The sequence below is a fragment of the Miniopterus natalensis genome, chromosome 2 (assembly GCF_054644295.1).
Source record: "Miniopterus natalensis isolate mMinNat1 chromosome 2, mMinNat1.hap1, whole genome shotgun sequence".
NCBI classification, from domain to species: Eukaryota; Metazoa; Chordata; class Mammalia; order Chiroptera; family Miniopteridae; genus Miniopterus; species Miniopterus natalensis.
In genome coordinates, this window is record NC_142082.1 from 139,706,679 (window position 1) to 139,720,323 (window position 13,645).

Consider the following 13,645-nt stretch of genomic DNA (forward strand, 5'->3'; position numbering starts at 1 on the left):
TAAAGCTCTCATTTTCCCTGTACCCAATCATCAGCTTGAACTGGCCTCTCAGGAACACAATTTATTGAAGCAATTTATCCTGGCTAAATGTGATATAAATCTGTGTACACCTATGTACATACAGGCCCTCTCCCATTACAGCAATAATGCTGCAGCATCGGTTTCTTCATAGTTAGACCCTGTTCCTGTCACACTGAAAGGTGACTAAGAAGCCCTTTCCATTTTACGGGCACCCCACAATTTTAAACACTGATTGGTTGTGGAGTTACTGATCAGACTACTAGATATACTGTTTTCCAACCCCTGAGTGAGCCTTAAGAGAGTGAAGAGATGTTACCTAGCTACCCTGTGAGTTTTAAGCATGGTTTTCTGATTACCGGATCTAGTCTAGCACTTCAACATTTTATTTTAACGCAGGCCTGACTGAGGTTAACCTGACATTTTGGTTTATCTCCAAGATTAAAAAAAAAAGTGAGATTTGGTTATAATTCTGAAGGCATATTCAAATTGTAGTTTTTCTCTTTCATCTTCTCTTATTCACATACCTTTCTCTCTTATAGAAGGATTTTTGAAAATGTCCTTTAAGAGTTTATCCTATAAAGACTGTTTTTGTGCCCCTCCCTTTCCTTCCACCCTTTCAAAGTACTGCTTTATCTTTCTTTGCATTTCTAATTTTTAGTCACCTCTACCTCTATTTTTATTCCTAGGAGAGATTCGAGAAATTTCCCCAACACATTCATATTGGAATTATTGTTCCTTGACCAAGAATTTCTATCAGCATTGCAAGAGTTAGCTTCAATAATTAAAAAACAACAACAGTATAAACCCTGTTAAATTCTTTAGAGAAATAGAGAGGATGGATGGTGATGCCTTTTAGTGCCATTTCTTTATCCCCTGCAGCAGCACACATCTGTTGGTTGCAACCGAGCAGCCCAAGACTCTGGCCGAGAGCAGCACAAACAGCCGGAACATATTCACCCAGTAAACCCCCAAAGAGTCGACATTTGTTTTATTGCTGCTTTTAAAAACCTAGCCATAAATAGAACCAGAGGGGGAAGGGCACCGATATTTCTCCATTTGCCACAGACGATTGGTGGGGGGAGAAGGAGGCTCCCAGTGGGGAGAGAAGGTTTTTATTTTTATTTTTTATTAATGAAAATCATTTCCCGTGCAGCCCAATAGGATGGGTGCTTTGTTTTCTTTGGCAATAATCTGGGATAAACGGCCCTTGCCAACATCTCCTAGTTTATACACCAGGGAGCCAGATTATAGCCCTGTAAAATGGAGCACCCCTCCTATAATCCCTTAATTAATTAAATGACAAATTTTGGTCTTCTCTAGTTCAGAAATATGGCTTCCGCATCGAGCGTTCAGTGGATTTATTGACATAGGGAACTGCACTGGTTGTAATTCAGCAGACTAGAGAAGTGTGTTATATACTGTAGCAGAAAGAGGGAAAATCTAGCAAAAGGTTTGAAATTCCTTGACTATTTAGGTCTAAATTTTTCTAATTAAAAATTTCAATTGAGGCACAGTAGATCATATGCCACCTGTCTAATGTGTCTCCCCAAAGTAGCCTGTGTTTACAGCTTTGATAGATGGCATTCTTGGGACACCTGTTTCTAGGCTTGATATTTTTGAAACACTTTTTTTTTAAACTCCAGCATATTTAACATAACTTTTCCCCTTACCTCCTCCTCCTCAGCTCCGCTCTGCTATATGAAATATGGGAGACGACAGACCGTTTGTGTGCAATGCCCCGGGCTGTGGACAGGTACGTTTACAATATACTTTATTGTGAATGTCTCGTTGTGAATCAAAGTGGCTGTTTTATCACTAAGGCAAAGAGTTTAAAGCCGGTATTTTACGTGATCACTGGAGGTAATCAGATCAGAGGATTTGCAGTGTGTAAATCCAAGTTATGAGGAAGTGTAGGCACTCTACCGTAATGAAATCTGCCTTGCTCTCTTTCATATTGTTATTCTACTGGTGTTTGTTTCCCAACGCAGTGTTGAGGAATACACATTGCTCTCTCCTCCTTTCTGAATCTATCCATCTAAATACAAAGCCAAGTTTAGAAATATCTTCTCTTCAATGTTCATGGATATAAAAGTCAGTTTAATATATTTGGATAGGCAGCTGAGAACGCACCCATTCAATGTTAACCCCAATTTACCAGAGTCTATTTGGATTTTTTTAAATAAGAAAAAAAAATGTTTCTTTTGACTGTTGATCCAGAAAATCATTGTTAGCAGCTAAGGCAGATATCTATCTAGAAAAGACAAATCCAACATAGAACCTGAGATGTCATAGCAATACATAAGGTGTAAGACTTCTCAGCCATTTTCCCTGCTGCCACGTTATTGTTTGCATATGTGTACATCATGTGTCAGATATTTTTCATCATATACTTTTTTAATAAAGTAATGTTTTGAAACTGCCTTTTTTTTTTTCCATTTTGTACCTTCTTAACTCTTCTTCCTAGACCCTCCCGTACTTCTGTGTTCCACAAAGGATGAAGAAAGGAATACGAAGAAAGTTTTATCTGCCTTAATGAATTGATTTTATGGAACCTGAAGGGTTGAATTTCTGTTCAGTTAGAAGTATGTCATGTGACTGTCCAGTGACACTTACTGGTGGTATATGAGATTGCAGACTAGTTCTATTAAACATTGTAAATGCTTTGACAAAATGAAGAGAGAGTTAAGTTCCAGAGATTCCTAAGAATTGGAATTTGAGAGGTGGATGAGACACAGGTGGTGACAAGGCATGTGCAGAAGGACTATTTCAAATTCCAGGAGGTGCTGAAAATTTCAGAAAAGACTGAAACAGCGTTGTATTCTGAAGTATTCAGCACTGTGGGGGTGCGTTTCCTTCCTTGTCAAAGTTTTCAGCTTTATTGGTGACTGCATGTTTTCCCCATGTGGTTTATACTTTTTTTTTTTGACAATAGAAGCCACTTGGGAAAATAGGGTAAATATGTTTCCCTTTTCAGACAGCTTTACTGGAATACATATCTGAACCTGATCCCTCTAAATTTTGTATGAATTTATTGATAAGAGTATTTAATGTGACTCCCATAATTGATACCTGGTACCTTTTTCACTTTTCTCCTTTACTTTAAAAATCTGCATTTTTGGTGAAAAGATTTTTTTTTTATATTTACATTCATTTTTCTTTACTTATTGTTTATGCCACTCAATGCCTATAACCCCTCTTATATGTTGAGTGCCTAAAACCACCCAGACAAGGACTTAAAGAAATAAAAATGGATAATAAAAATAAAGGAATACACAGGAAAAGCATCTCTTAAGCTCTCTGAGGAAGAAAGATAGATCTAAGTAGCGTTTCTTCAGGCTGTCATCAGAAAAGAGTAATTTTCACTGAAATTTGAGAGCTCCCAGAAGGGTTTTGTGTTTTGTTTCTTTGTTTTTGTTTTGCATTTTGGGCTAGAGGTATGAAATCAGTAGGTACTTTTTCCTTTGGTTCCTTATATTGTTGGGTTCTGTTTACCATAAGCCTTTTCTTCCCCTACTTTTCTCTCCCGTTTCTGAATTGTTCGTTGGTATTTTGGTTATTAGGATTAGTTATAAACTCTGGTGTAGGTCCTGAAGACTTTATTTTCCCTCAGTGAGTGCAGAACTCAGGGAGACTACTGCCTTCTTTTGGAAGTTACTTGTTTCATGGAAAAAGGATAGAAAGTACAACTTAAGGCTTTGAAAGTAGCCTGATTTTTTTTACCTTCTTGCATGCTAAAACTTTATCGTCAGGTGAAATTGTAGTTCTTTAGTTATATTTTAGTATTCTTCCAAGTTTTTCCCAATATCTGGTAACAAAGAATGGGATCCCTGCAAGATTTACTGTTATATGAAATAGTGAAAATCTGGCAGAGAAGATAAATTTGGTACAGTGAACTACCCTTGGCCTGTCATCCAACTTCCTTATATCCCTTGAAAATGGTTTCATTCTGGAGCCACCTTGAGGCCTTCAAGCTATTTATAGTCCACTGTCATTGATTCAAATTCTTTATTCCACAAATAGTAGAATAGAATAATAAAAAGGCTATGTAAGTCCCAGGAAGGGTAATAAGGATCGTGATAATTTTTGCTAAGCAAGGTTTAGAACTTAATGCTATTGAAGTCTCAAAAATCAGTGGCTTCTACCAGTTAGAGGAAGAAAGAATAAAAGCAAATTATAATTGAAGAGACTGATCCTTAAAAACCAACCAACAAACAAAAACTATAGGAATCTTGCATTATTTCAATATTAGTTGCCTGCCCAGGCTTTACCCCATGTACCCTGAAACCCAGAAAACATCTTACGCTTTAATATTAAGTTAGGAAGGTGAAAGGAAAATTCACCTAAAATAGACTAGTGGATTATGCTCTCCACCATATAATCAAAACCACCGGGCTTTCAATGGATACGTAAACATGTTTTGGTTGCTAGGTCTTTAATGGCTGTTATTTTTGGATTCTGTTCATGATCCACTTCCCAACAGTAAGTCTGATGTGACACAGCTGAGTTCTAAATATGCTGTCTGTGCTTTTTTTTAAGAAGATGGCTGCTAAAGGTTGTGTTCTCTGCATTCTTATCTGAAAAGACAGGTGATACGGTTTTTGAGCTTTCTCTCCCTTTTCTGCTGTTGAGACTCTGTTTCTCTTGAGGCCTCATCACCTTCATGAAGAGGGATTCAGGGAATGCAGTATTCCTGCTAATACCTCTCTGTGGAATGTGGCAGCAGTAGTAGTTAATAGAGCTTCCTCCTGAGACTGGGTTAGTGTTGTTAAGGCAATCGTGCCCCAGATTCCTGTGGCAAAGGGCTGGTTGAATTTGAGTTGTGTGGGTTTTTGATAGCATATACAGCGTTGGGGTGGGGGAGTTGGTTTACAGTTGTTTGTATGGAAAATAATACAAACAATAATTAATAATTAGAAATAATAATGCAATAATTAATAAATTATAATACACAAATACAATAATTAATACAGTGATTAATATAATACAGGAATAACCTCTGTGTTTCATATACTCATAACTGTAAGCCTACTTTTGCCCACTCTGTATTTTAAAACATTGTGACTATAAAATGGCTTTGCCTATGCGTTAGTGTTAAAATAATAGAAATATAGTTTGTGGCTGAATCAATGACAGTAGACTAAAAATCATGTAAGTTTTTAATGCTTTAGGGAGCACTTTTACTTGAAGGTGGATTATAAAGTTGTTATATGTGGAAGTAGGAAAAATTGCTATGTATCTGTCAGTAATCTGGAATTTGAGAGGTTATTTCATGAGGATGCATTTAGGTAACTTACCTTTTGGATGCTTTTTGTCCAATTTTTATTATTGGGAGTCAACCAATTCCATATTTCTATACCTCCTCTCAAGCATAGACACTGGTTTACAGTACAAATTATTCATATTTAAGTAGTCCTTCTGGTTACCATAATCAAGTCATTGAGCAGAAGCTGATCATATAAGCTTATTACTTAAAATGTCTATTTCCTTAAGAACAGGAACACATTTTCTATGAAGAGATACTACTTAATGGATAGTTAGTATCATTCCATTATTAGTCATTGAGAAAGGTTTCTGTAATAACTACTCTGTATCAACTCCATTGTTTTAAGGAAAAATCCTTTGATTGTTTCTCTGTCCAGTGTGTCCCATAGGAGCTGTTACTCTTTTTCCCCCTCTGAGGAGATCTACTGCTAGATCTTGCCTTCTTCCAGGGGACATTTAGGTACAAGTTGGGGTTCTGTTCATACCTTTCTGAGACATGAAACATATAACTCATTCAGAGAACTCCAGAGCCTGTTTTCCCTTTCTAAGGCCAAGAATAGCAGTAGAGCCCTAGTTGGTGGGATTGAGGGCAGCTTCTTGTCCTCCTTATCTTGTCATATAGTAGGAATAATGTTTATGATGCTGTAGTCCTGGCTTCACTTGGCATTTAACCAACCTCCAATGCTGTTTATTGCTTCGTATCCTCTGCCTCCATGAACATTATCCCTTAAATCTCTATTGCCTTGTAATATATGAGGCAACAAATAGCTTCTATGATTGGTTAAATGCTGGCATGCTACAAAGGTATATGTTTTATTGCCTATATAACACAAATCTATAGAGATTATTCCTGTTATCCCAGCCTTCCCATTAAATGTGCCATAGTGATACTATGGGACTCTGGATTTTTAATTCTATCCCTTTGGCAAGTTTCCCTATTACCTGGCATTAGCACAAAAGAAAAGCAAGGAAGAATGGGTTGGTGCTGATTACTGATTTTTTTATGTTAAGGGAACATCATGAATTGGAGAATAACAAGGGAAGAAATGGCTCTGGTAGGTAAATGCCATTTGTGGTGGTATATGCTATCTTTACATGCTTCGACAGGTGAGGGCAGTTTCAGGCAAACAAATAAGCCTTTCTCCCTCACCCCCTGCCAAGAGTTTTAAAAAAATTCAAATTTTTATTTAATAATTCATATTTCACTCAATAATTCATCCAGTTCCCATCTGGTAAGAGTGCCTGCATGCTGTCAGGCAGCTGAAAATACACTGCATTATGCACAATTAGGCCAAATGCTAACCTTGTTTTTTTGTAATAATATGTTGATTTTGCAATAACTTTCAGTTCACTCTGAATATGCTGCAGTTTTATGTAACCTTGTGATGGAAGTAGACCACTGTTATGCATTGGGTAGATAAAATTGGGACTGGGGTAAAAAAAAAATTTTGGAGTTTTTAAGAACAAGGAATTAAATCCAAGTTTTTAAACGTCAGATCTGGCACTCTTGACACTTGTCTTTAGAAACAAGTGATTATTTTAGTTTTTCATGTTATATTTATTATTAAAAGCATAGTAGATTAAAAGCATCCTTGTTCCAATCTGTACCCACCCCCCAAAAAAACCTGTGTAAACCTAATTGGAGCTATACCCAAAAAATTAAGGTAAATTTTTTTATTCACTCTTGTTTTTCTTGGATATGACTTAATATTTGGAATTGGAGCCCAGAAACTGTTCTCAGAGCATTGCTGTTAGGAAAAAAAATTCCTGTATGTTTGTATCTCAGTTCTTCCTAAATTAGGAGAGGGACGCTTTCCCTAGTCCCTTCTTTTACAAACTGCAGAGTTTATAAAGTGCCTTCTGGATTTGAGAGCCTGTCCTTTATTAATCCTTCATTTACCACCCCTGCAAAACCACATATAGATAGGTTGTTGACTTACAAGATATTGTCATCATTGTATAGAATTCTTCATTCTTTTATCAAATACTCTTCCAGCTAATGCGGCAGATAGAAGAATAGCCAGTGTGCTCCCTCTCTCTGGTTAGGGTGTTTCTTTGATGCGGATTGACTTGCTCAGCAGTTGTGTTTTGTCTGAAGCCCTTGTTAGAGCCTACTCTGTATGTGGATTCATAACACATCTGTGTGTACATCTATAGTGCTGTATAAATAATAATAAGTAATCACCAGATGGCCTATAACTGCTCCTCTGGACCTGCTGGGTCTCTTGAAGCTGTTAGTAAGTCCTCTGGCGTTTTGCTGGGGAAAACTTGTCATAGATTTATTTCTTAAAAAAATTCAAACTCACAACTGGGTGTTTAGGACCAGAGATATTGCTCTCTGTGTTGTAAATATTTAACAGGCTTTGTACAATGACAAGTAAAAGTGCCATTACTAACCACACACAGTAACTGCGGAGCTCTTCTTCCCTCCCGGCCATTTAGAAAGGAAACGGAGTGCCGATGAATTGTGCATTATGAATAAGGTGCAAGAGATGCTCTCTGGAAGCTCTTTCATAGAGGGGAAGAAAGGGAGCTTACGTTCTGCTCGAAGGATGTAACTGGGCAAACAGACGCTTTTTAACCATATGCCCGTGACTTAAATAAAACACAATGCCCCTTTTAAATTAGACTTTATGATACAAGAAAAGGTCCTTGAGCTGGAGTTTGGTCAGAGCCGGGTTTTTATCTTAATTGAGTCTTTACAACCAAATGATAAACCCCTTTGAAAGGGTTACAATTGTGTTAGTAAGCACTTAGCTAAATTTTTAGACTTTTGGTTATGTCTAAAAATCTCACATATATTGTTTGCCAAAATTGTTTATGAAGCAAAACATCTTTATTTTTGTCCTCTTTCTATCCGTTTTTTTGTTAAAAGGGTTGTGTATTTTGTTTTTTGGGAAAATTTTTTATTCTGATTTTCAGCTTATACTTTTTTGCGTTGTATTTTGCTAATCCCCTTGCTCTAGTACCTATTCCAGGGTACTTGCTCAGTATAGTAATGCATGTTTTTAAAAGCCAAAATAGAAGAGATTACCTCTAAATTTTAGTGTCTTTTTGCTTTGTTTATCATGACAAGAAAAGGTTTTAAGCAGAAATTGGATATCTTAACTTTCAAGCCTAATTTTCTTTTGTTTTTTGAGGGTTGAATCTATTTAACTACAAAGGAGCTGTCCTATAAATCATAGTGCATGGCTGTTACTTTCAAGTTAGGATGTGTAGAAAGCTTTTCTCTTTTCAAAGCCCTTCTTGAAGAAATGACATACAAATTGTGAGGGAGAAATTCTGCTGTTAATAGATTGTTCTAGATAGGTTTTGCTTTTAAAATATTCTCTAACAAAATTATCAGATTAAGGTTAGGATTTCAAGAAAGAAAGAATCACGGAGAAAAGGTGGAAGTGTTGAGGTTTATCTCTTTGTAATAGTGTCTTTGTGTTTTTACTTTGAAATTTCTTTGTGCAGTGAACTACATAAGCATCCTAAGGTTGTGCTTTGGTAAAAATCTGCACTGTTTGCAATTGTCATGTGAAAGTACATAGAGAATGAGACGAATTTTGTGAAATTATCCCATTCCCAGTCTGGCACACCATGTGCCCTGTGTGGCTCCTGATTCTGCTGGCAGATTGAAGAGCTGAACCAACTTCTGCTCTAAAGACTAAAATTGCCAGCCATCATTCCAGCTTTTAAATGTCGTAGTTCACATCGATGATGTCAGATTTTGAGCAAACATAGTTCTGTCTTTAGATCCCAGGTGGAATTTGCAATTCCCTAGGAAAGAGTTCTCCCTTTTTGCCTTTGAAAAACTGGAGTAGCTCTGCAGGGAAAGTCTGCAGAATAAATCTGCAGCCTTGCGGTGTCCTTTGAGTCATTGTAGAACGCTTGAGTGCTCTGTTTGGCATTCAGCAGATTGGCTGTCAGAATTGGAGCTCTGCTTATCAAAGACGTGTCTCTTGAAGAGCCATTTATGTTATTCCAGAGAGAATCATCCTGTGGCAAAAAGAATGCCTCCTTTTTCTTCCCAAGGGTCAGATTTTCTGTTGATACTGTGCAATTATCCCTTGATTTTCCTGAAAAATACTTCAATCTACCTAATAAAGATTGGCACCGACACAGGTTGCAGACTTGGTTACAATGACAAACTGATTTCTTAGCCATGGGGAAGGGCATCAGGGTGACGCTCATAAGTATACTTGAGGCTTAATGGTAGAGATTTTCCTGCTGAATATCTCAGTGCCCCTTATAAGCTTGGCTTCTCTTTTTCTGAGGGAGATAACATTTGCTTTAGCTTTTGCACACCGGTCACTATAAAAATACTGTGAGAATTGTCTTTTTCTCTTTTCCTCACTTCCTCAAGCCTGTTTTCTTGTTTTTAGTTACTGCCCTCTCCAGTTAGAGATCAAGCACTATAGTCTAATCTTTTACTTTTTGCCTTCTTCTTATATAGCTTGTCTTGGCTCTTATTAGCTATTGTACCTGATGGGGATTATTAACCAGCATTTTCTCTAACTTAAAAAAAAAGGGGGGGGGCTGTTTTTTAAGTTAGTTTTATATTTATAGGGAAAAAATGAGTGGAAAGTAAGAACAGAGTTCCCATATATATCCCCCTCACTCTACCCCTCCTACATTATTTTACTGTAGTATATTAGGTACAACTGATGAGCCAGTATTGATATATTATTATTAGCTGAAGTTTATATTAGGGCTCACTGTTTGTGTTATACATTCTATGGGTTTTGACAAATGTATAATAACATGTATCCACCATTATGGTATGGTACAGAATAGTTTCACTACCCTAAAAATCACCCATTTATCCTACCCTTCCCTCTCTCTAACCCCTTTAACCCCTGATCTTTTTACTCTCTTCATAGTTAGAGTCATGCAGTCCTCTAATTTTTTAAAGTTGTAAAAAGATAACCATGTGACTAAAAATAGCTGAAGAAAGGGGGAGAAAAAATCAGATATGTGAGGTCACAACTCCACAGTTCCCCTAAAAGTTCAAGAATCTATCCAGAGATTTAGGTGGCCAGCCTTTCTTCTCTCTCTGATGTTAAAAGATTTGGCTTGCTTAGTGACAGTTTTACTGGTTCTAGGTGTTCAAAGCAAGGACAGATGAACACTGAATTGGCTATATCCCAGGAGTCGAGGTATTAGGGCTGGGCAAAGCAAGAGGAAGTAGAGCTCTTTACCTTTGTTGAGGTTGAGAACAATAAAGTCTCTCCTCTCCCCTCCCTTATATGTGATTGAAAAAAATCAGTGCAATTTAAAGGTAAGCAGAAAAGATTCCTTATCCAAAAATAAACCCTTGTATTTCTACATTAAATAAAAATTCATGTAAATTAATGTTATTTAAAAAGCACTGGAGTGCCCTGGCCAGTATGGCTCAGTTGATTGGGCATCGTCCTGTGCAACAGAAGGTCACCAGTTCAATTCCTGGTCAGGGCACATGCCGGGGTTGTAGGCTCAATCCCTGGTGGGAGGGGGTGTAGGAGGCAGCCAATCGGTATTTCTCTCTCTCTCCCCCCTCCCCCCTTCCTCTTTCTCTAAAATCAATAAAAACATGTTTTTTAAAGTAGTCACTCTTGCCTGGCCAGTGTGTCTCAGTGGTTGAGCATCGATCTAGGATCCAGGAAATCAAGGTTTGATTCCCAGTCAGGGCACATGCCCAGGTTGTGGGCTCGACCAATGACTCTCTCATCATTGATGCTTCTATCTCTCTCTCTCCCTCTCCTTTCCTCTCTCTAAAATCAATAAAGATATATTTTTAAAAATAAATAAGTAAATAAATAAATAAAAATAAAGGAATGGAAGTTTTCATTTGGGGTTAGGAGAGAATAGGTGAGAACTGGCTTAGGTGGAATGGCCCCAAAGCAAAGGTGATGTGGCAACTTATGAAAATGTCAAAAATAAACGTTTATTTTTTAGTTTTGTTTTGGGCTATCTCAGCTTTCTTCTACTATAAGCTAGGTGAGATGCACAAATCTTAAGAGCCCCAATAAACACTAGAAGCAACTTAATTCTTTTGGACAGAGAGTCATTTTCTCCTTTTCTTGCTCTGGAAAATTTAGGTTGATAAAATATGGGGGAAGGAGAGTAACCTGATTTCTCTAGTTTTAGGATGCAAGTTTCCTATCTACTTAGAATTCAGACTACCTGGTATTGGGTAAGATTTCTTTTCATAGAGATATTGACTCTTTATCTACTAGATTTGGCTACATATGAGAACCTTCCAGTCTTCGCCTCAATAATAATTTAATTTTCTTATTTATTGAACCTAACTGACTCTGAGGCAAAATGAACATTAGCCTAGGGAAGGCTCTATAGCATGGTGTTCAAGATTAATATAATTAGTGCAGACCAACAACTTATGTATGCATACATTCACATGCTTAGAGGAAATGTTGTGTTTATACAATGTGCAGGAAAATTATATTCCACCCAGGGATCATACGGGGGATAAGGAAAAAACAAATTACAAAGAAAATTGTTTAACTTTATTAATGTGATAATAATAACAGCAACAATAACAGAAGCTAACTGAGCTGTTATCATGAACTGTGGAAAAGTGCTTTACTGGTATTATTTAATCCTAGAAATTCCATGAGGGAGGACATACTATCCCCATTTTACAAATGAGAAAACTGAGGCTCAGGTTAAGTAACTTGTACAAGGTCACACAATATTTTGTGATGGAACTGCAGTGCAAACCCCTAGAGTCTGCAATGCCAGACTCTAGACCAGCACTTTTAACTAGTTTCAACGACTTCTTTCTCCATATACATTTAAATATGTATATCTAGCATAGGAAAAAAATGAATAAGTAGTGGTTTTTGGTATATGGGACAAATGTAATCAGTTAAAGAAGTTCTAGGTATAGTTTGCTGCTGATCTAGGCATCTGAATGCCATACCAGAGAGAGCTGGATTGACTGCTGAGCTCTGCCTGTACAAAATAAGAATTCTTACTGAAGTGAAGAGACCTCTCTGCAACTGCCTCAGCCTTAATCTATAATGTTGTTGGTTTTTTATCTGCCTGAGAATGCTACTGAAATATGGCTAACTCTGTGAGATAACACAACCATTGTTTTGTAACAGGGACATGATTTTAAGATGAGAAAGAAAACTAATTCTTAACCAACTAGCAATGTAGAAAACTGGGACCTAAAAATCAGAGCTTCAGCATCCTCCACTAAGCCCAAAGAAGCATTGTCATTCTTGTGAGTTCTAGACTGGGTCACTTCCTGATTCATATTCTCTTCTTCCCCATCTTAGTTTTATGCTTCTAAGTTCCCAAATGCAAAGGATGGGATCTAGGTATCATGCTTTGTGTAGTGCCATGTAGGAGTGCAGCTTTTGTTATAGTGGCTGCTGTACTCATTGGTAACTAAAGGAAATATGACTAAGGTGGAATTAGGGTATGATTTGAAGTACTTTTAACAGTGTGATGAGATGTATATTCTACCCAGTGATTGCTAGCTTGTTTATTCTCTGACGTTTTTGACATATGATAGCTACATGGAGGGTCTTACTTGTTGAATAATAAAATTCTTCTCTACTCACATCTCACATCCTCCTCTTTTACTTCATAGCACTTATATCTGCTTTTTCCTTTTCCCTTACAAACTGTGGTATGTTAATGCAGTGGACATTTAATTTATTATTGGAAGTGAAAGATTATGTCTAAATAGATACATGGAAATATTTATGTGAAATAACTTGTGATAAAAATATGTTGAAGTACACATAAAGGATCAAAAGGGAGTCTCATAGTTGATATTTATAGTAAAGGAATTCTTTGTATGTTTTGTCTGAATGTCTTTATCTTTTACTGGAAAGTTGCTTAAAAATATATATGTTCTTTCTTGATTCTGATGATGATTCATTGTATAACTGTGGACTATGCAAAACTACCTCTGCATTCAACTGCAGGAAATATCTGACTATAGTCTTATCTTTTCTACCTCTGACCGTGAAGTCAAAGTCTTGGCTTCAGAGCTGAGAATGCCTTATTGGGCAAGGTCACAAACTACTAAAATGATGACTCTAGGTGTCCAAAGATCTCATTTATTTTACTGGATGCTTCAGTCAGGCCAGTCAGTTGTGTATATGCATATACTTCTCTGTGTATGTCCTCTGGCAGTAGTTGCTGTAAAACTGTAAATGCAAAGGGAAAGGGGATTCAAGGCAGCAACCTATCAAACATAAGACTACAAACTTGGCTCCTGTGAGGTTATCAGACAGACAGTGACAGCTCAATAGGACGGATGGATGTTTGTTTTTAAAGGCCTACATTTTAATGCTAAGCTTCAGTTACCTCCTTTTTGTGTCTGTTATCAAGCTTGATGACCAAAAGAAAAAAATTTAAC

At 37.1% G+C, this 13,645-nt stretch overlaps 1 protein-coding gene across 5 annotated transcripts in view; it reads left to right on the forward strand.

The window, feature by feature from the left end:
- LOC107528311 (cyclic AMP-dependent transcription factor ATF-7) overlaps positions 1 to 13,645 on the forward strand; it is a 92,523-nt gene that overhangs the window by 17,113 nt on the left and 61,765 nt on the right. For all 5 annotated transcript variants that reach the window (XR_001602352.2, XM_016201370.2, XM_087814632.1 and 2 more), the window contains exon 2: positions 1,706 to 1,774. Coding sequence is in view for 4 of the 5 variants with exons in the window: in XM_016201369.2 (XP_016056855.1) it covers positions 1,706 to 1,774 (69 nt within the window). In the remaining variant the exon portion in view is untranslated. The remainder of the gene's footprint in view (positions 1 to 1,705; positions 1,775 to 13,645) is intronic.